The sequence below is a fragment of the Ictidomys tridecemlineatus genome, chromosome 5 (assembly GCF_052094955.1).
Source record: "Ictidomys tridecemlineatus isolate mIctTri1 chromosome 5, mIctTri1.hap1, whole genome shotgun sequence".
NCBI classification, from domain to species: domain Eukaryota; kingdom Metazoa; phylum Chordata; class Mammalia; order Rodentia; family Sciuridae; genus Ictidomys; species Ictidomys tridecemlineatus.
Window position 1 is genome coordinate 41216414 of NC_135481.1, and position 21109 is coordinate 41237522.

At 41.9% G+C, this 21109-nt stretch overlaps 1 protein-coding gene across 2 annotated transcripts in view; it reads left to right on the forward strand.

The window, feature by feature from the left end:
* The first annotated feature begins 9402 nt into the window (after window positions 1-9402).
* Window positions 9403-21109, forward strand: part of Rasgrp1 (RAS guanyl releasing protein 1) — a 70067-nt gene continuing 58360 nt past the window's right edge. Inside the window, exons 1-2 of one of the 2 annotated variants that reach the window (XM_005316384.5) lie at window positions 9403-9684; window positions 13162-13346. In XM_005316384.5, coding sequence (XP_005316441.2) covers window positions 9650-9684; window positions 13162-13346 — 220 coding nt within the window. In that variant the 5' untranslated portion in view covers window positions 9403-9649. Of the gene's footprint in view, window positions 9685-10926; window positions 11029-13161; window positions 13347-21109 lie in introns of those variants that run through there. The other variant, XM_040276407.2, reaches the window with a different exon arrangement.

Below are 21109 nucleotides of genomic sequence, written 5' to 3' on the forward strand. Positions count from 1 at the left end.
GAATATTTTTAAGAATATGAAAATAAGCTAAAACCCTCTTCAAATATACCTTAGTAAATAAAACTTTTTGGTTTGTCTTTAGAAAACCCTAAGGAAAAAATATTTGGATCACTTAATCTAATAATGTCCCCTTTTTTTATAGGAAAAAAATCAAAGCCCTCAAAAAAGGAATCATGGAGAAGAGATTATAACAAGAATATGTTTCTCACACACATACACACACACACACACACACACACACACACACACACACACACACACACACACACTATGGTACCTATCCTATGAGAACTGATAGATTAAACTAGCATGGCCCCCACCAACATACTCATAACACACTGACGACATATCTACTTTCACTTTTCAAATAACTTGAAAGTGAAAACTTGGGGCAAGGCCAAAGCAAGTCTAAGTTTATGGTTCCTTTTCTCTCGACCAATAGCCAAATCATTTTTTAGGAGCAATTCCAACTTGAGCTAGGCAAGGAATAGCTTGTAAAGAGGCCAAAATCCTCACCCCATCTCAGACTTGTACCGTATAGTTGATAAGACAGCTAAAGGTTTAGCACTTCACTGAAGACCAGGAACAACCAGAGTTGGTGACCATCCTCTTTGCCTCCCTCAGCACCTCATACCAAGTAATAACCAACAAGCTCAAATTGGGTACAAAATTTAATACAGCAAGAGTGAGCGGTGCAGCAAAGGGGACAGCTGGGTTCCAGAATCACACTGATCTGTAGCCCAGATTCACTTCTCACTAGATACCCGTTCTTGAACAAGCAGCTCGACCTTTCTCAGCCTCAAGTTCCTCATCTATTAAGGAGGGACAAGGACAATGGCAAATCATCCAGAAGCTGTTTGCGAGGATGAAGTGAAATATACAATAGGTATTTTTGGCACAGTGCTCAACCTGTAGGAGATGGACTATAGGATGGTGCAGATAATCATGAGGAATTTTAAGGAAACAGAAAGTACAAAGAAGAAAGTTTAAAAAAAAAATTGTTTGACTCTAACTCTGACTTTTGACAAAATTTAACCTGTAACTCAGCCCTTTTTGGTTTCCTTGTTTATTTGTTCTTGCCACCTACCAATTTTGCCTAATAGTCTGCTCAACTTTCCTCCGTTGCCAGAGGTTGCCAGGTGCTTTCTAGCCAGCTCTCTGAGTATAAGGACCCCAAGTTCAAGTCTGGCATGCAAGCAGTAGACTTGTCTGTGGTTCAGAGTTTGCATTTCTGATTCACTGAACTGACATCTGAGTGGACAGTAGGGACTGCCTTTTTGCCCCTTTAAATTAGATCCTCTGATCTTAAATGACCCTTTCAAGCCCTTAATTTGTTTTGTTCTTTTTTTTTTAATGGATTTTATTATTTTAAAAGAGCAGTTTTAGGTTCCCAGCACAATTGATTTGAATACAGAGATTTTCCACATTCCTTCTTTTTCCACAGGAGCACAGCATCCCCCATCACCAGGACCCCTACCAGAATGGTACATTTGATGTACTGATGACTACACGGACACATCATGATTTACTTTAGGATTCATGCTTGGTGTTGTGAATTCTCTAAGTTTGGGTGGGATGTTCAATGACATGCATCTACCAATGTCCTACAAAGTAGTTTCACTGCCTTGAAAATCCTTTCTTAGAGCCTCCAGTTCTAGGATCCTGTGTGTATGGCACCCCACCACTTGGCAAGCCCTCATTTCCCATCTGGCTGCTCTCCAGGTGGTCATCTTTCATCCTCCTCCTTAAAGCACAAGGAGGGACGAGGATCTACAAAAACAGGAAGCCACCAATTCTCCTGGAACCAAGAAAGAGCACTTTGTCTTTCAGGAAGGAGCAAGCCTAATTGAGATCCAGGAGGTACAGTATGTAGGACCAGGGAAGTTCTAGGTTATATAACTATATATGAGTTCTATTAATTTCTTTTAAAATCAGACAGCAACAACAAAAAAAGAATGTGATAATAATGAGTCTGTAATAATCCAGTCTGTGTTATATTTATCTTTATTCTAACAGTTATAAAATATAGTTTAGAAATTATTTTGGAAGAAGGGGCATGAAATGTCAAAAATTGCACTCCTACTGAGTTTAAACAGGCTTTAAAGGGTGGTGAGGGATCCTAGAACGTGTCCCACAACTGTCCCTTACACATTTACTTTCTCTTGGTTACAAAGCAAAAGTCACATTGATTTTAACTTTTAAGAGGATTTGTTAAACAAGCACCAATACTGATTATATATAACTTGTTTATTTCACGCACTCATCATAAATCTAGCCCATTTCTTCACACCCCCAACCCAAATACAAACTAATGACGTCAAAGCCACTAACAGCACAGCAGGATCACACCTGCATGGTCCAAATTAAGATCCAGCATGAGGTAAGTCCCTCTGGGAAGTCTTGCTTCTGGGACACTTGCAAATCACACATAAACGGGCAGAGATTACACTTATCACAACATATGGCAATGGTTTTTGCTGATTAATTAACTCAAGATCAATGATGCGGAACACTTGCTTGACACAGTCAAGAGCTGGTCACAGTCCATACTTGAGAGCCTGTCATGCAGCCTTCTTCAGCAGCACACTTTTCACTTTAATGCAAGGAACAGAAAAAAACTAAAACAATAAAAAACAAAGAAGGTGGTATTTTCTTTTATAGCAAATTTGCCGTCGCCCATGGATATGGATGCTAAGAAATTATTTCTACCAAAATGTTTGAGCCTGTTGCAAACTAGATAGGGTTGCAGGCCAGTCCTAACCCATACTATACAGCAAATTGAAGCTTTGTTTTTTAATCTGTGCATTTCGAATGCCCACAATGCTCTCTCACATGTGGTTTTATTATTTGTGAAACACAAATTCTAGTCACAGAAAACAGAGGGTGAGATACGCCCTCCTCAGTCTGTCTGTGAGTGCCCTGCTTCTCATCTCCCAAGCCAGACAGCACAAAAGAAAAGAACAAAGAAGACAGATTATTCGAGGACCCCAAGTTCTACTTTCATAAGGCTGCTTTCTGCCCACGGAAGTATGGCTCCCTATTACCATGACAAAGAATCAGACCGAATTAAAAAAAAAATACTTAAGGCTGTGTGTGATGCATAAGATTGCACTTTGGCACAGGGATAGAAGGATGGAGTACTAGGAACTCTACTGTCAAAATCAAGTGGTGAGCCGGGCACTGGTGGTGTACACCTGTAACTTCAGTGGCTTGGGAAGCTGAGGCAGGAGAATCACGAGTTCAAAGCCAGCCTCAGCAACAGTGAGGTGCTAAGCAATTCAGTGAGACCCTGTCTCTAAATAATATACAAATTAGGGCTGGGGAGTGGCTTAGTGGTTGAGTACCCTTGAGTTCACTCCCTGGTTCAACCATGCCCTCCCCTGCAAAATTCAAGGGGTGAAACGCTTGTGAATTTTGTATAAAACGGTTTACTTTAGGCTTTCTTAAATATGAGTAAATATGACTTCTTTTAGGAAAAACAATTTCTTGCAGACCTGAAGGGTTCATCTACAGATGAACCCCAGTTTGAGAAACATCCACCCACATTAAATTGCAATGATTTTCTCTACTGCATTTCTTGCAAGTTAGTCTATTAACATTCAGGAGTTTTCATTTCAATACTATGCTCATCACAGTACTTTTTTGACTGCATATTAAATTAAACAGGTTTTTTTTTGGTTTTTTTTTTTTTTTTTTACACAGAAAACCACATCCTTTGGCTGGTCCTGGTCATTTGAATCTTTCTATGAACTCTTTTTTCCCAGCTTTTACCTATGTTATCTTTGTAGGTGTTAAATTATTAAGCAGACCGAATGCAGCAAGGTGCTGGGTACACAATAGGAGTTTTAAAAATAGTTGGTTGCATGACAAAACTGGTTTTAGCATTTAAATTATTGCTGTTCAGATTGCAATGCCAGCCTTTTGAAAAGAGGCCCAGTGTGAATTTGAATTAATTCAGCCCTCTTTTTTGTCGCACTTGTCTCAAGCACCCAGAGGCAAACCTGAGGAGCAGTGTTAATGGATTCATATCCAGAGTGGAGTGAGGGATTCAAAGAGCTCATGGAGACTCTTCAATGTGTGAAGCCTCCCAGACTCCACATGCAGGCAGCAAGATTAAGTCAGACTTGAAAAACCTTATTTATATATAGGTGAAGGGTGGGGTGGGGAGGGAGGAAGATATGTTCCTGAGTGTTGTGGTTCAGCAAAGAGAGCCCTGTTCTGCCTTACCTCTGCAGATTCCTTTTCTCTAAAACACCTTCCTCTCCCCTCACTTCTGTTCAGCTCTTTATTCATCCTACCAGCCCAGACCTCACCTCCTTTGAGAAGTTGACCCTCCATCTAGCAAGAACCTGGCAGTTGCCCCATGGACTTGAACGCAGAGCACTACATTACCTAACCATTTGGAATCCTGCAACCTGGCACAGAGGAAGTGCTCAAAACACTAGCGTGTCTTCAGTGCTTACCACGTGTGAGGTACGGGTCCTTCAGTGCCATCATCAGCAAGGCTATACAAGCTGGGCAGTGCTTGTACCTACTTTCACAAACAGGTTCAAGAAAGTTGTTAACCAGCTTAAAGTCACATCACTATGAAGCATTGGGGCTGAGAGTCAAACTCAAACTAACTCCATACCTCACACTTTTAACTCTATAAGCCATTCTGTCATTCCAACATTTGCAAGAAATGATGAATTTCATCAGATAAACTTGAATAAAGTAGATTCGCCAATAACTTAACTTTGTGGCTCCAGCCTCTGGTTTCTAAAACCCATTCAGGCAAGATCAGAAAGCAGTTAAGTTCTGTGCTGGAATGATTTGAAATAGCATTTATTTATTGACTAGATGCATGCAAAAATAGAAAAATAAAAGTTATAAAGTGGGAACAATGAAGAATCCCTCCTATCCAGAGCCACTTGGTTCCCTTTCCAGAAGTAATTATCAAGACTTACTGATGTCATGATGGGCAGAACAAGAACTGGATTTTTAAAACTAGAATCCCAACCCAGTAATGAATTGATTTAATAGATTCTAAATAGCATTTTTAAAATGCCATTGAGAAATAATAAATTTGAAGGAACCACAATAAGGATTAATCTTGCAGAAGCACATGTAGTAAGAGTCATTATTGACTCAAGCAGCTTGTGTTCAGTTTTACATGTACCTTAAATTCAAGCAGCTTGTGTTCAGTTTTACATGTACCTTAATATAATGTCAGAAGCTGCACCTATAACTGTCCTATTATAGTTTAAATTTGGAAGTGCCCCCCTCCCAAGACCACAGTGTTCAAAACTGGGGCTATGGGAGAAGTGATTGGGTCATGAGGGCTCTGACCTCACCAGCGGATGAGTAATTTGAAGGCATTATTGGGAAGTGTCCAAGACTAGACCTGATTGAAGGAAGTAGGTCTCTGAGGGGTATGTCCTAGGAGACTATATCTTGTCCCCGAACCCTTCTCTCCATGACCACCACCTTTTTCTCTGCTTCCTGACTGCCGTGAGCTGAGTAGTTTTCCTGCCACACCCTTCCACCCTGATGTTCTTCCTTGTCTCAGGCCCAAAACAATGGCGACAGCAGACAGTGGATGAAACGGTGAGCCAATATTAACCTTTCCTCCTTTAAGTTGCTCGTGTCAGGCATTTTGGTAACATCAAGGAAATGCTGACTAATATATCTCCACCAATCTAAGTAAAAGGTCCTGACTGGAAAGAGGAAAAGTGACAGAGAAAGAGCCCAGAGGAATGGCCTCACCCAAAGGATGGACAGAAAGACTTTAATTGCCCCTACTTAGCTGTTACAGAAACATTGACTCTCGCCTATCAAATAAGTAGGAGAGGAAGAAAAGAAGAAAACAAGGGTACAAGAAAAGCAAAACCAACCCTTGTTCTCAAGGCCAGAGGGGCCTCATACACCAGGGAGACTATGGAGGATGAAGAGCAAGACAAAGCTAATTACTAATTTTTAGATATTTAGAAAAGTTGCATTGCTCAGGTAGAAGCATCCAGAATACCTCAGGTATACCCTTTCCTCGGCTGCTGCCAAGGTTCTAGTCCTTCTGAGAATGCTAAGGCTGTGTTGGGGTGAGGCTCTCACTTCATCCAACAATGACAGCCCTGAATTCCCTGAACCATGGCCTTGGTCTCCAAGCTTGCTTGTATCTATTCTGCTCGAATCCTGCACTTGAGTTGACCGCCACAGAAGATCAATGCCCTTGGCAAAGTAGCTGTTGTAAATGTTAAACCTTTTTGCCCTGTATGATTTACAGAAAGCCTGGCCAATATTCACCTTTGAGAGCCTCAACTGCAAAAATTGAGGAGGTAGGCCTACTCCAGCTGCAGCTTTGCACCAGAAGGAGATCCTGCCCTTCTATTACTGGGACTGGGCCCACTGTGGAGAAAGTAGAGGCAAAGAAAGAAGAATCAGAGGAATCTGATGAGGTCAAGGGCTTTGGTTTTTCAACGTATTTCTTTTGTAATACGTTCAATTAAAAAGCTGAATTTTTTTTTTTAAGATAGAGTGAGAGAGGAGAGAGACAGAGAGAGAGAGAGAGAGAGGAGAGAGAAAATTTTTAATATTTATTTTTTAGTTCTCGGCGGACACAACATCTTTGTTGGTATGTGGTGCTGAGGATAGAACCCGGGCCACACGCATGCCAGGCGAGCGCGCTACCGCTTGAGCCACATCCCCAGCCCCCCAAAAAGCTGAATTTTTTAAAAACCAAAAATCTCAGGTGGGCCCAGAATCAGAATCAAATACAGGTGAAGTGTAGATTTTTCAAAAAGCCCAAGAAAAATTGTGGAGACTATGTAGGCTTCTTTCTTTCTTCTTCTTTTTTTTTTTTTAAGAAAGAGAGAATATTTTTTTTTTTTTCAGTATTTGGCGGACACATCATCTCTGTATGTGGTGCTGAGGATCGAACCCGGCCTGCACGCATGCCAGGTGAGCGCGCTACCGCTTGAGCCACATCCCCAGCCCTAGGCTTCTTTCTTAACTCAGCAAGACTCATTTCATGAATGAAGAAATAATCTCAACTTGTACTACTTATGTTTTGTGGAATTTAGGTATTTAAGTGTATGTAACTGCCTGTATGTGTGTTTAATATTAAGAGTATACACCAAATAACCTATCTGTATACATAAACACATACTTACATATAAATATCATCATGTATTTACATAAAGATATATGATTAGTCACTTGGCATATATACATATATACAGTATAAGTCTGGATTATTTCCTTGCCACATACAAGGCCTTTGGTGTCCAGAGACTGAGTACAGAGGGGCTCTATTCTCAACAGAAGCAATGGAGCAATGGTGAAGGGGGTCCCATGAAACCTAGAGATTAGAGCTCCAGGAAGATTACCAATTTTTCTGTATATAAGACACTTTTAAGGAAAACACACATCCTTTCTTCAGAAATAATCAGTAAGGATATAATTTTCTTCTTTGAGATCATTATATTCCACATTGCAAAACTGAATCAATAGCAGTTTATGACCCACATGTGTTGCTCAAAGCTACACATGTGGGCTAGTTCTTTGGATGCTAACAAAGCATAAGACCTGATCCTTGACCTCATCATTTACAATATAGAGATAAAACAAAGATAAGATGATTCTAGAGATAAGACAAAGGCATGGGATATTATGTGGCAATATGAAGTCTAAGTAACATTTAACTTTCTGAAGGGCAATGGCAAAGAGCTCACTCTGGGACGAGATCAGTGAAAGGTTGTGTACCTGGTAGTTAGAGAAGATCTCTGAACAAAACCAAAGCCCACACGCTCATGATTGTTTTTGGAAATAGATATGAATATAGGTAAAGATATGACTCTCTACCATCTTCATCCACATTTTTTGCTTGTCTGTGTTTTAGGCTCACATGAGAGAGGAGGTATAATAGCACTAAAACCTTGTGAAAGTTAGAGCCCCTTAGTGAGGAATACAGTCATTAATTAATAGTTATTGAACTTTTGCCTGCCCTTCTCTCTGGCTGTGACCAAGGACTTGGTTCTTCATATTACTCAGTGTTCAGGAGGGTTTTCTGAAGAAATATATTTATGGTCTCTGTAACAAGAAGAACAGAAAGCCTGGAGGCATGGCTCAGTGGTAGAGCACTTGCTTAGCATGTGGGAGGCCCTGGGTTCAATCCCCAGCACCAAAGGAACAAAAAAAATTCCTTTTGAGAACTTGCCAGGGGGGTTGGGGGGCGGAGGGAGGGGGCTGTCACATATTGTGGCCCCACTTGAAGCAAAAGTATTGAACCCTGTGGGGTACAAGTTTTTCAACTCATGTTTATTCCCAGTCCCATTTTATGTGCCTTATTCTTCATTTTTACACACTTCTTTTTGAGGTCATGTACTCTTGCAAGTGCTCTTAAATTGTTCTTTACAACAAGGTGGCGTATAAATATAAGGAAATATGTAAGTGACATTGCAAACAGAGGTCTTAAAGTCTAGAACCCTGTGACTGGGAAGACAACTATCATTGTGGCTAGAGTTAGGGAATGTGACAATGAGAGTGCTATTAGGACAACCCTGCAAGGGATTATAGGTAGTAGGCAGATCTCAGTTCTCTGCTGTTTATTGGTGGTGTGATCTGAGGCATGGTATTCTCTAAACCTTTTTTTTTTTTTTTCTCATCTCTTAAAGGGTGACCTCTTTGTGATTGGGGGATTGGTTTAACTGAGGTATAGAAAACACACAACACAATCAGTATCAGCTATTGTTATTACCATCCTTTGGACAATCTGCTGGTGGGGAGTGGTGTGGGCCGCCATTCTTGTCATTGTAAGAAGGCTCTCCCACTCTTCCACCCCTGCTCCTTTTCCCACATCACCCACACCCTCGAACTCCAGGCAGCTGTCTCTCTCCGGGTCCAGATACGGATCTCGCCTCCCGAGCGCAGCTCTACACCTGCAGTCCTCCTCCAGGGAGCAGCGCACACATCGATGGCCAGATCTTGCGAACTACTACCAAGAGACCCAAATGCGAGGTTCCAGCAACTCCACAGCTGACTTAGTTCTCAGCCCTGACTCTGTGCTTTGATTGATGTGTACAAGAGAGGTCTGCGAAGGTGGGGGAAGGAGTCCCAGGAGAGCCACTAGGTGAAGCTCGCTCCCTCGGGCTCAGGTGGTAGACAGCTGGACTCACGGCTCCTCTGTAAGGAGCGGACGTGGGCCCGGGACAGGGGTGATTCAAGGGAGTCGCGAGCCTTCCCCCTCCGCTGCTCTCCCTGACTTAACCCTTCGCCCGGGAGAGGTCGACAGTCGACGGGTGTGAAGAGAGATCTGTTTGAGGCGCAGGCCTTGGGGCGCTACTGAGTAATGGGGGCAGGTTTCGTAGAAGAGCTCAGAGCCCTACACGTTTCCTACAGCCGATAACATCAGCGTTTGTCAGGTGGTTCGTGCGGGCGAGTGTGTGTGCGCGCGCGCGCGAGTGAGGCGAGGGGGCGCGCTCACACAAAGTTTGTGCCTGCGGGTGCGCCTCTGTCGGCTCGCCTGGCTCCGAGAGCTGCAGGCGGGCGGCCGGGGGCGGCGAGGACCCGGGGCGGAGAGGCCGGGCTGGAGGCGGCGGCCGTGGCGATGCGCCGCGCCCCGCCGAGCCCGTCCCGCCGCGCTAGGTGAGCCGGCTCCAGGCGCTCGGCCGCGGCCATGGGCACCCTGGGCAAGGCGCGAGAGGCTCCGCGGTGAGTAGAGGTGGCGGCGCCCTAGGGACCGTCAGTTTCCTTTCTGGGGGGAAAGGACAGCTGCGCAGGCGGCCCTTGCGATCCTCTTGTTGATGGGCAGATGGGAGTTGCGGGCGACAAGGACCTTTCTCCCAAGGGAAGCTGTTGGAGGGGGATGGAGGACCTCGGGGAGCCGGGGTCTCAGCTGACGTCCGAGGAGACCCGCGCGAGAGGAGAACGGGTCCCGAGCGCCTAGCAAGTCGCGCGTCGGGGGTGGAGGAGGGATTTGGGGCTGTGCTGGCGGTGAGGCTGCGAGGCCGAGTTCGCCTGGAGGGATCCAGAACGGCTAGGACCAGTGCCTTTCACCCATGTGGTACCCAACCTCCGACCTCCTCCCGAATTTTCCCCGGACACCCGAACTCCCATTTTCCCACTCGCCGACTCTCCGCGCCCCCAGCACCTGCTGCTGGCGCGGGGCTCTGGCAGCGCCACCTGGCGCTCTCTTTCGGTCCTGCCCAAAACGGCCAAAGGCGTTTGTAGCGAGCAAACAAGCGGAGGTGGCACCGCTTGGTTGCCCCTGCGCCAGAGAAGTTTCCAAATCCTTGGTTAGCAAACCATATAACTTCTGAATGAGAGCCCGCACTCCTCCTGTCCACCACTGGGATTCTAGAGAGGTGCTTAAGAGGGTCTTGGGATGACAGGAGATGAAGGAAGAGTGACACTTAGTTAAAGGGCTCTTGGCAAGAGAAAAAGCCCTGGCAGGGCCAGGCAAATGAAGAACTGACTCCCAAAGGACCGGAAGTAGGCTAAGAAGTCCTGATTGACCAATGCCACCAACTAAGAAAGAAAATCGAATTTTCTCTGAATCTCCAGTCACCTCCCAGCTTTAGCAGGATGAGCTCTGTTTGCAAAGCAGGACAGGTGCCTATGTGCTGTGCTTTTGCCTCTTTTCCAGAGTCTAGGGAAAACTATTGTGGAAAAGAGAAAAGAGACTTTTATCAGGAAGGTCAGGACTTATGTCTTTCTCCTACTCTGCCTTTGGAGGTCATCTAAATGCAGCACCTAAGGCAGCAGGTGAAGCAGAAAGCTAACTAATCCCTACACTGGGCCAGGATTAGGGAATTGTCAGTACTTCCAAGAAGGGAAAGGAGCCCAGCTGGGAAATATGGCATGGGGCCTAGGAGGCTGGGTTTTAGACTGCTTTGCCCTGGTGGACAGTCACATTGCCTTTCCAAGCCTGGACCTCTATATCTATAGGCAAGGAGTTTGGAAAATGAATGTGAAAAATCCATCCAGCCCTGAGGTTCTGAGGAGAGTTTCAAGGACCTGAAGAAGGAATAAGGACAGAGATTCAGCCTCTGTATTGTAAGCTATGTTTTTGAAGGCTTCAATTTGTTTTACATTGAATTAACCTTTTCAGCCTCTCTGTGAGTCTGCTTGCCAATTCTGATGTAGTGGAAGGTTCACAATTGAAGGCACAGTAAATATTTTTTATTCTAAAGCCATGGAGGTTCCGAGAACAAATCCCAATCCAGCTCAAGTTGTGCAACCTTTAGGCTCTTTTCTAACTCAGCTTGAGTATCATGATATGAAAATAACAACTTCAGAGACAATGCAGATCCCCAACACAGTGCCCCCATAGCATAGGTACTCAATTCATGGTGGCCATTACTGTTTTGTTTTTAGATTATCATTTTATTCTGAGGCTATCATAGGACCTGAGTAAAAATCAGTAATGGCCAGAAACTTGTTTGAGTCATCAATTCACTCTTTCAGGAATCACTGCCTTGGGTTAGCAAAACTCAGTAACCAATTGGTGATTTGTTTTAATTGGCCTCATTCCAGGTTGGAACAGAGCCTATTGCTACCACAGACCAGTGTCCCAAAGCTAGTTTGAAACAGAACCTGAAGCCCCGAGGTGCTCCCTCCTTGAGACTGGCCTGGTACTGATTGGCCCGTGTTCAGAGTTGTCTTATGGCAGGCTGGCTTTCCAAAACCCAGGTGTGCTCAACATTTTTTGTTGATCTAAGCACTTAGCCCCTTCTGAGTGAGATATTATCTTGTCAGAGAAGCTCTTCCAACATTCACCCAGAAACTGCTTCTCCCTCCTCTGAGGACATCGTATTTCTTGTCCTTGGCCCTCACAGGACACTTACTTAAGAATTATGTAGTTACCTTTTTATTATCTCAGTCTGATTCCCCAACTAGGTTTTTTTTATATATATATTAAAGAAATTCTAGATTGCCTTTACATAACACCTAACATACAATGAGCATATTTTTTGGCATACAAAGTACCCTCAGGTATACTATCTCACTGTGGTCCCTCTACTAATGCAATGTCTTGCTCATAGAATAAGCACTAACCGATTAATTGATTCCATTTTGTGTTGATCATAAAATGTGATGAGCACAAAGTCACAGTTATGGGGTATATGTCTCTTTCACTTTGTCCTTTCTCTTCTTTGGGAGTAAATTGGGAAAAAAGCCACAATAGGGAAGGAAAATTAGCTACATGCTAAAAAAGCTATGAGCAGCAACACCTATCAATGCCCTTAAGAGATTTCAGATATGTATCTGTGTGAATGTATTTTTTAATAAACAGGAAAATAAAATACTTAATGTTCGTGAGAGTTTTGCAAAATAACTCATACAGACTAGGCCATGACCAAAGGTAAACTAAGTGAGGAAAATGAAGGGCCTTAGGATCCTGGATCCAGATCCAGATCCAGATCCAGATCCAGATCCAGATCCAGATCCAAACTTCTCTTTTTACATTTAGTTCTGGAACAAACCTCTCTTAGCTCAGCTTTCTTTTTTAATTGTTAAGGACCCAAGCAGGTACTTCATGGAATAATGTGTAATGATTAAAATGGCCCATAATGACTACCTGTATTATCAATAATGACACCGTTTCTTAAAATTAGCCAATATTTGTAATAAAGGCAGAGCTAACTTAAAATCTAAATACCACCACCACGATTCCTCACTCCGTATGCTTCAGTCTTTGACTTCTCCCTTAAAGTTCTTAAAGATGTTTCTGAAGCTGCCTGGCCACCTGTAACATCTCTGGTTTTGCTCATGAAGAATGAACTTAACTGAAGACTAGGCCAACTTAATTCTTTTAAGGTCCAAGTCAGGGGCCTAACAGCTAAAATAAAAAAATATATAGATAGATAGAAACTAAGGACTGCCAGGATACAGTCTTGCCTCTGCCTTTCCCCTTTGGGAACCAGGAAACAGCAGGACAGAGCAATCCTCAAGCCAGGGCAAAGAGCCATAGCTACAATCCTAAAATCTCACCTGTAATTTGCTGGGGAGATGTCTCTTTAACAGCCAACCAGTCCATTTGGTGCATTTGCTAAGTGGGAGGGGTATGTATTCTATCAGCCCAACTCTGGGGATTAATTGTTTTATCTCCACGCCTTTTGCTGTCCAATCTGCCTTCAGAGCCTGGAGCTGCTCTGCTTGCTCTCACTGCCTTCTCTCTTTCCCCAGGAAACCTTCCCATGGCTCCAGAGCTGCCCCTAAAGCAAGACTAGAGGCAAAATCAGCCAACAGCCCCTTCCCTTCCCATCCCAGTCTGGCCCAGATCACCCAGTTCCGAATGATGGTGTCCCTGGGACATTTGGCCAAAGGAGCCAGCCTGGACGATCTCATTGACAGCTGCATTCAATCTTTTGGTGAGTTGGCTAATTGCTCGTGTGCAGAGAAATCGCTATATTACTTTGTTCTTCCCTTAAAAAATGTTTTATAGAATAGCAACCTAGATTGTATTTTGGCTTTAAAAATAGCTTTTGAGCCTTTGAAATGTTGGAGACAGTCTGCAGTGCCTATGGCACATGACTATGTGGGTGTAATAGGTCGTGATGAGAGGTGCAATTTAAAGTGAAAAAAGTTACTGAACAGAGTTTGCATTTTCATTTTTCTTAGGTTGGAGATCTGTCTCATGGTGAAAAATATCATAAAATAATATTGTGCGTCCGGTCCTCTGACACTCTTTTGTCCTTGTGTTCTTGGGGCAGATAAAGTCTGTTACGTGAGCAAACATTGTTATCCAACAGAAATTTGAAAGCCTTCGAATCATTTGGACAAATAATGTCTCGATAATTCCTCTTACAATCTGGAATTGCAATTGTGTCTGTGATTAGAAGATTCTGGTTAACAAATGTTATGATGGAGGATCAAGGAGCTGGGAAGTGAGCGTGTGGACACACATACGGGCAGCGAATTATCCAGACACTGCTCTTTGTCAACACCTGTACGCATCACAAAGGGTACTCAGGCTCAGCGGAGCTATAAAGCAATTCTCTGAAAAGATTTATTTTTAATTTTATAAGCACTATCTTTCTTTTGATTATCATTTGTGTACAAGTGATTAGAAAGTGCTAAATATTTGCTTTGTTCCCAAAGGGAAAAGATTAAATTAATGGATTTCTGTGAAATCTTTGAATTCAAAGATTTCCAATATCCAATTCCTCTGTGTTCCCCTTTTTGTATTCTTCCATCTCCCATTGGGAAGAAGATGAGTTTTGTTGGCTCAGCTCTGTAGCTCCCACCCCAGCCCTGGTAGCCTCCTAGAGAGCAGAGAGGAGGGTTAAGCGGATCCCTGGTAGCACAAGAGCTATTAGATCTCAGAACTGGTCTATTGACTGGACATGTTTAGTGTTTGGTTAGACTTATTTATAGAGATACTCATTTAGTACAACACTGAATCAACTATTTCAAAATTAGTTTAAACAATCATTCCTAAACATCAATGCATCAGAATCATGTGGAGGGGTTTTTTGTTTTGTTTTGTTTTATTTTTAAGTAATGCAGATGGCTGGACCCCACCCCCAAAGTTTCTGCTCCAGCGGGTCTGGAGCAGGGCAGGGCCCCAAATTTGCATTTCTAACAAGAGTTCCCAGGTGATACACATGCAGCTGCTCTAAGAACCCCACTTTGAGAATCACTGTTTTGCAGTGCTGTTTATTGTAGACCTTTTAACTTGAAAAAGAGAGAGAAAATCTAGGGGTGTAGTTCAGTGGTAGAGTACTTAACCTAGCATGCACAAGGCTCTGGATTTGATTCCCTGTACTGAAAAATAATGCAAGGGTTTTATTACTAATAAATTCCTCTTTATTTACCTTTTGATCTTTCAGTTAAAGATGAATTTGGGAGCAAAATGAATGATTTTCTTTTTCAAAATGTTCTTAGAACACACACATGCAAAGAGATAAGTAAAGACAGTGGAAGCCAATGGGTACAAAAGCCATTATTCACATGCTGCTTGTATCTAGTTCCCAGCTTGGATAAATTGCAAAGTTCCTTACCCACTTTTTTTTCAGTCATATTTACTGGTCCTTAGCAGAACATAATGATTGTTTTATGAAAAATGACTTATTTTCTTGCTCTTTCACTATTAAGAAAATTGGGATCATTAATATATTTATCATATTATCTTTTTTCCTCAGAGCCATTCAACCACCTGCTGAGTGCAGGACTCTTTTCCTAACATTCAAGTAATCATGACATCAAACAGAAAAATATATAACCAATTGCAAAGTCCTTCCCCATAATAACCAAGTGTAACCCACTCCTCTCAACAAATTCTACAAAGGCACTAATACATTGTTTTGGAATGTGTTGAACTCAAAAACATTTAATAGCTGGGCTGGGGTTGTAGCACTTGCCTAACATATATGAGACCTGGGGTTCACTTCTCAGCACCACGTGTAAATAAATGAATAAAATACAGGTCAATTGACAACTAAAATAATACACACACACACACACACACACACACACACATATGTTTGTGTGTATGTGTGTAATAGCTGTAAAAATCCCATTGAATCTAATGGTTTCTTATTCATTATCAAGAAGCATTCTTTAAGCCCCTAATTGCATCTGACTTGCTGGGCAATGTGTAAGGGGAATGACAGTGACCAAACCCCCATGCCACTAGAGCTTATGATACCTGAGAAGCATACTATTTAGAAAAACATATATATTATATAAAAAATATGTACATATATGCACACACAAAAGATGGTTGATGATAAATGAAGGTATGCAGGAACAATATGTGCTTTTCACCACGCAGATGTGTACTGTAAGTAAGTGTACTCTGGTACAAGGTGGCAGATTGAGGAGCGTGGCCAGTCTCCAGACTGTCTTGGGCCTAGGAAATGCTATGGGGAAATGATAAGGTTAGAGCTCAGGGTTTGTTGTAGTATGTACTGCAGAGTTTCCTGTCACAGAATTTACATGAAAGAGGCAAAAAAAAAAAAAAAAAAAAAACTACGTCTAGAGGGGATGGGAGTGCTTTTTATTCTCTTCTCAGTCTTCTATCTTTGGTTATCAGTTGAGGTATCTGTTAGGATATCTGTTGGGATATCTGTTTTGTATCCAAGCTACAAAAAAAGCTCTCTTGAAGATAGACTGACTAATTCATTAGTTAATTTGGCTCCAGCCTCACTATCCGAAACAGTAGCCAGTAGCCACTGGCCACACCACGGGTTTATTGTCATATGCATTTCAATTAGTTAAAATTAAATCAAATTGAAAATTGAGTTCTGGAGCCTCACTAGTCCTAGTTCAAGTTCAAGCAGCAGTGCCTACTGCTGGACAGAGTAAATAGGGAATATTTCCATCATCACAGTCTGTTTTACGGTACTAGAGAGGGTAAATGGTTGACTTGAAGGGGGAAAAGTAGCGGATAGATTTTTCTGGAAACTATGGGATTTGCATTTCACTAGCATTTATAGGTGACAGTCTGAATACTGTTAGCATCACAGGCATTCAGAAATCTTTAGGGATGGCTGTCTCTAGCATTATTAACCATTAATTTTATCACCCACACTGTTCTCAGAAGAAGTGTGCATTATAATGTTTATGAGAATAGATAGCCTGCACATACAAATTAAGGGTATGTCTGAAGGTCTCCAGCAGACTTCCCAGTGCCTCACACAAATTTACAGACCTGTGATTAGAAACTTAGTGCCTTGAGTCATAATTCATTGCTCTAACCATGGAACAGCCCACTCCTACCTTCTGTTCTAATTAGAGGTCATGTTTTACATCCTCAATATATTACTGCCAGTTAATCCACTCTTCAGCTGAGCATAATGAGGCAAATCATCACAACCTGGTACATTTATGTCAAATGTATGTGAATCATACCATCTGTTTCAGAGGTAGAAAGACCTATGAGATCATCTGGGCTTTTTATTTTTTATTTTTTTTTCCACTTTGTAGTAGGGCCATGAACATTGGGGACAAATAGAAGTCTTCAAATGTACAAATTCATGAAGCCTCTCCTAGTTTCCTCAGTGTAAGGCAATTTCTGATAGCATTAGAAAAGAAACACACACACATACACACAAATACACACACACACACACACACACACACACACACACACACACACACACAAGACCCAGAAAGCACCTGTCTGCAAGCAGCCCTTCTGCTCTGGGGAGGGGTGAAAAAGAAACTCAATGTTTTGTTTTAACTGTCAAAGCAAAGAGAAATGCATCCCGGTATCTCATATTTATGGACTATCATTTTTTTCTTATCACTTCTTGTGTATTGATTTCTTTTATACTCAAAACAACTCTGAAATAGGTCAGGTATTACTATCTTTTTTTGGACAAACAAGAAAGTGAATTGAATTTCTGAGAATTGAAACAACTCGCTCAAGCTCATGGCCTAAAAAAGAAACATGTTGCTCATGTTCCTCCCCTACCCCTGGCAGCCACAGCAACCTGAGCTGGGGCGGACTTGGATATTTCTCTTCAAACCCTCCTTCCTGCACTCAGGAGACCTACATGCCACACAGGACAGGCCTGTACCTAATTCTGCAGGCCTGGCCTCTCCAGATTAGAAATTTAACCCATTCCATGTAAGAAATATTTGTTAGATCCCATCTTTTAGACCACCAGGCATCTTCCTGAATTTCTTTTTAATTAATGAGTTAGTATATGCATTTTATTAATGCTACTCAAAGACCTTGCAAACTGGAAACAGCCCAAAATGAATAACATATTTTCTCCATCACGAAGCTGCTAGCTAGATATTAAACATTTTGTAGACCTTAATTAAAGATAAAACATTATATCTGATTTTAAAATCAGAGTCAAAAAAGGCAAACACACTTGTTGGGATCACAGTTCCCCTGTTGACAAAAGGAACGTTAGGGATTTCTCACCACTCTTCCACTTTAAGTCTGTGTACTAGAGCAAGGTGCCTGCAGGCATCCGGAGAACAAAACCTGAAGATAAGGGCCATGACATCAATGAGCACTTAGACCCAAGAACTGGGAACAGCAAGAACCAAGTGAAGAGTAAGGTCAGGAAGGAGCCCTAGTCTTACCCCCTGCTGATGACGGACTATATGAAGCCCACAGCTGACCGAAAAGCCTCCTCAGTGGAACCCCTAGTTGCTGGCAGTCATGACCACAAGGTTTCACATGTAAAGCATGGTTCTGGGGTGCGGCTCCCAGGCACACCTACTCTTAGTCTTCAGGAGTGAATTGCCACTTTGTGGTCAGGATGCCTTTTATTTTAATGAGCCCTCTGTTGCATCTTTGACTGGCTGGCACCACCCAGTGCCTCAGGCTGGCATGCTTGCCCTCTTACATGCATAAGTTATAGTGACCATCAGGCCTTTGGAAGGTGGGAAGTCCCTTCCTGCTTATCTGTGCTCCCCTGTGTGCACTGTTCACAGCAGGCCTCCCTCAGTAATAGAGGATTATTGAAAAAACTCAGGAATTCTGAGTTTTTTCAATAATCATCCAGAGATGAATTTTACTGCCAAGAGAGACAGTCAAGGACTGACAGTAGTTGAAAACTTGCATACTACATTCTCCTAGGGCACTGTGCTTTTACCTGTTTTGATCCGGTTATCTTCCTCATTACTCTATGAGGTGAGTATTGTTTTGCTCTTTGAACTGCTAAGGAATTGAAACTTGGAAAAGTTCAATGGCCCGTGTACAGTGCAGCTCATTAGTTGGTAGGAAGCTGACCTCTGGTTAAGTTATCTCAGGCTCAAGACGTTCTGCTATACTTGACATTCTCCAACTGTGATGTGAGGAGTAGTCTTTAAGGGAGGGTGTTCAGCATTCTATTCCTGTAGGCCAAACCCAGAACTTTCGATTTGGCCAGTAGTCACTCTGGTTTTGATGGAGGTGACCTATGACCTACGATAAAACTGCTGCATAGCCCATTTGCTTCCTGGACATCCCAGAGGTTTCTCTCACTCTTTCTAGGAAACCCTGAAGAGCACAAATCTCTGGAGAAGCAATGGAGCAAATAGGTTTTTCAAGCTATGAAATAGAAAAGCACATGAGGGAAATAGCCTCTTGGGGATCTTTAAAGCAGTCCAGCCTTTGTGTAATTAAGAGGCCCTGCCTGTGAGCAGGTTTGAAACCCAGGGACAACTACTGTCAGATTTTCCTGCCTTCCTGTTTCTTCTCAACTAAGGTAAACTGTCTATAGAACTAAACTAAGTCTGTAAATCTTTTGACCATAGAAATAAAGAGAATGTGGATGTCTGTTGTAACTATAATGTGATTGTTTGCATTCAAAGGCAACTTTCCTACTGTATGTTTCTACCTTCATGCAGCACTCAGTCCTGTTTCATAAAGCATGGCAGGGGCAGGCTCCCTAATTAACGCCCAGCCTCCATGGGTTAGAGGCTTACAAGTAGTGGCTTAGCTGGAGAAGGGCCTCCCAAGAAATCACCCAGATATACCACTTCACCAATTAATTTTTTTAAGGCAGTCTGTTGATCTAAAGGTTATTAAGAAACAGTGTGAACACAGTCCGCTCAAAATCAACAGAGACAGCAGTAACAGAACTGTAGAACCATGGAGAAGGACAGTGCCACCCGGGGCCTATCTTCTGATCTAAGAGCCTGTTGGCCTTTGCCTAGAGCATTATAGTGTCCAAGCATTGTGCCTTATTCTGCAGGAGTAGTGAGTTTGAGCTACAGCCTAGCTGAGGTACCCTAGATTTACTGGGAGGAAAATACAGGGCAAGAGACAAAGTATGGGCCAGCTTTGGGGCACACTAACTAGGTGTACTTTTTAAAATTTTATTTCACCTCTGGTTGCATTATTTCCTAGCAGTGATGTGCTGGATTGACTGGTACCAGCTCACAAGAGCAAGTTGTTAAATTTTCAAGAATTCTTCAAGCTTGCATCATTAAAAATTAAACTATATTCACTTAAATCATATTTTTACAAAAAGGTCAGAAGTATTCAAGACTTATCACTTCCTAATACATTACTATATTTTACTATGATCTGTGCTTTTGAGAATATGTCTATTTGGTATAAATGCTGTATAATGGCATGCATTTGTGCAGTTGCTCCCCAAGTCCATGACCAGTAGAATCATGCTGGTAGCTTAGCTTGATATTGTCTACGTTGGAAGTATTCACACTTTGGAAATCAACAAATGCTACTATCAGTGTTCAATACCAACCCTAGAGAGACCATTGTCAAACGTTTACCAGCACATCACTGTCTTCCAGGTATAGAGGATGCTTACCACACAAAGTGTTTAGAGGGGAAGGGAAACTCCTCAACTGGGTATCTTATTTTGTATCACTTAGTTAGAAGAAAGTAATAATTTTTCCATTGTTTTGCTTCTTTCATCTACCTATCTTTTTTTAAAAAAGAAAATCCCCACGTGTTCTTCAAAGGAAAGAAACAATATACCGTAAAGATAAGGAAATCAAATATTAGTAAGGTTGAGAAGTGTTTTTGAAGTGATAATGGGACAAAACTTTAAAACCAATGAGAGATTCATATTCTGGAATTGAAGTTATCACTCTGTGCTTTTTTAAAATTTTTATTTCACTTCTAAAAATTCTCCAGGATTAAAGCATCCCTTGTTTCTGATCAACCAAATCTCAATTTTGTGGACTTCTGTTCATCATATATTTTATGCTCTGTCTCTTTATTTCTGATTCCACCCGTTTAATCATTCTACTACATGGTAACAGGCACCCTTAATGTATACAACCAAACTTTTATTGAGTGTGTTTTTGTAAGTTTGAGTGATAACCGTATTTCAATTTTATAAACTGTTCATATCTTTTGCCTATTTATCACCTGCTGCTTAATTAATGCTTTTTACTACTAGAGGTTTGCAAAAGCTTTTTATATTTAAAAATTTGGTAACTCTATAGATATTATTTTGCTACAGGCATTTTCTTCCTATTTCCTTTTTATGTTGCATTTAGTTTTATAATATGTAGAAATTCACATTTTTATATAGCTAAATTTGTCTCCATTTCTTTTTTTCTTTCATTAACTCTAAGCTTTAAAAATTCATATTCCAAAGACTTGGTGAATATCTCATTGCCATTTTAATTAGAGTTTTATTAAATCCAGTGTGTAATGCCACATCATTCCTGTTAGGGATGACCAGCAAAAGTTTATGAGTTGCTCCTG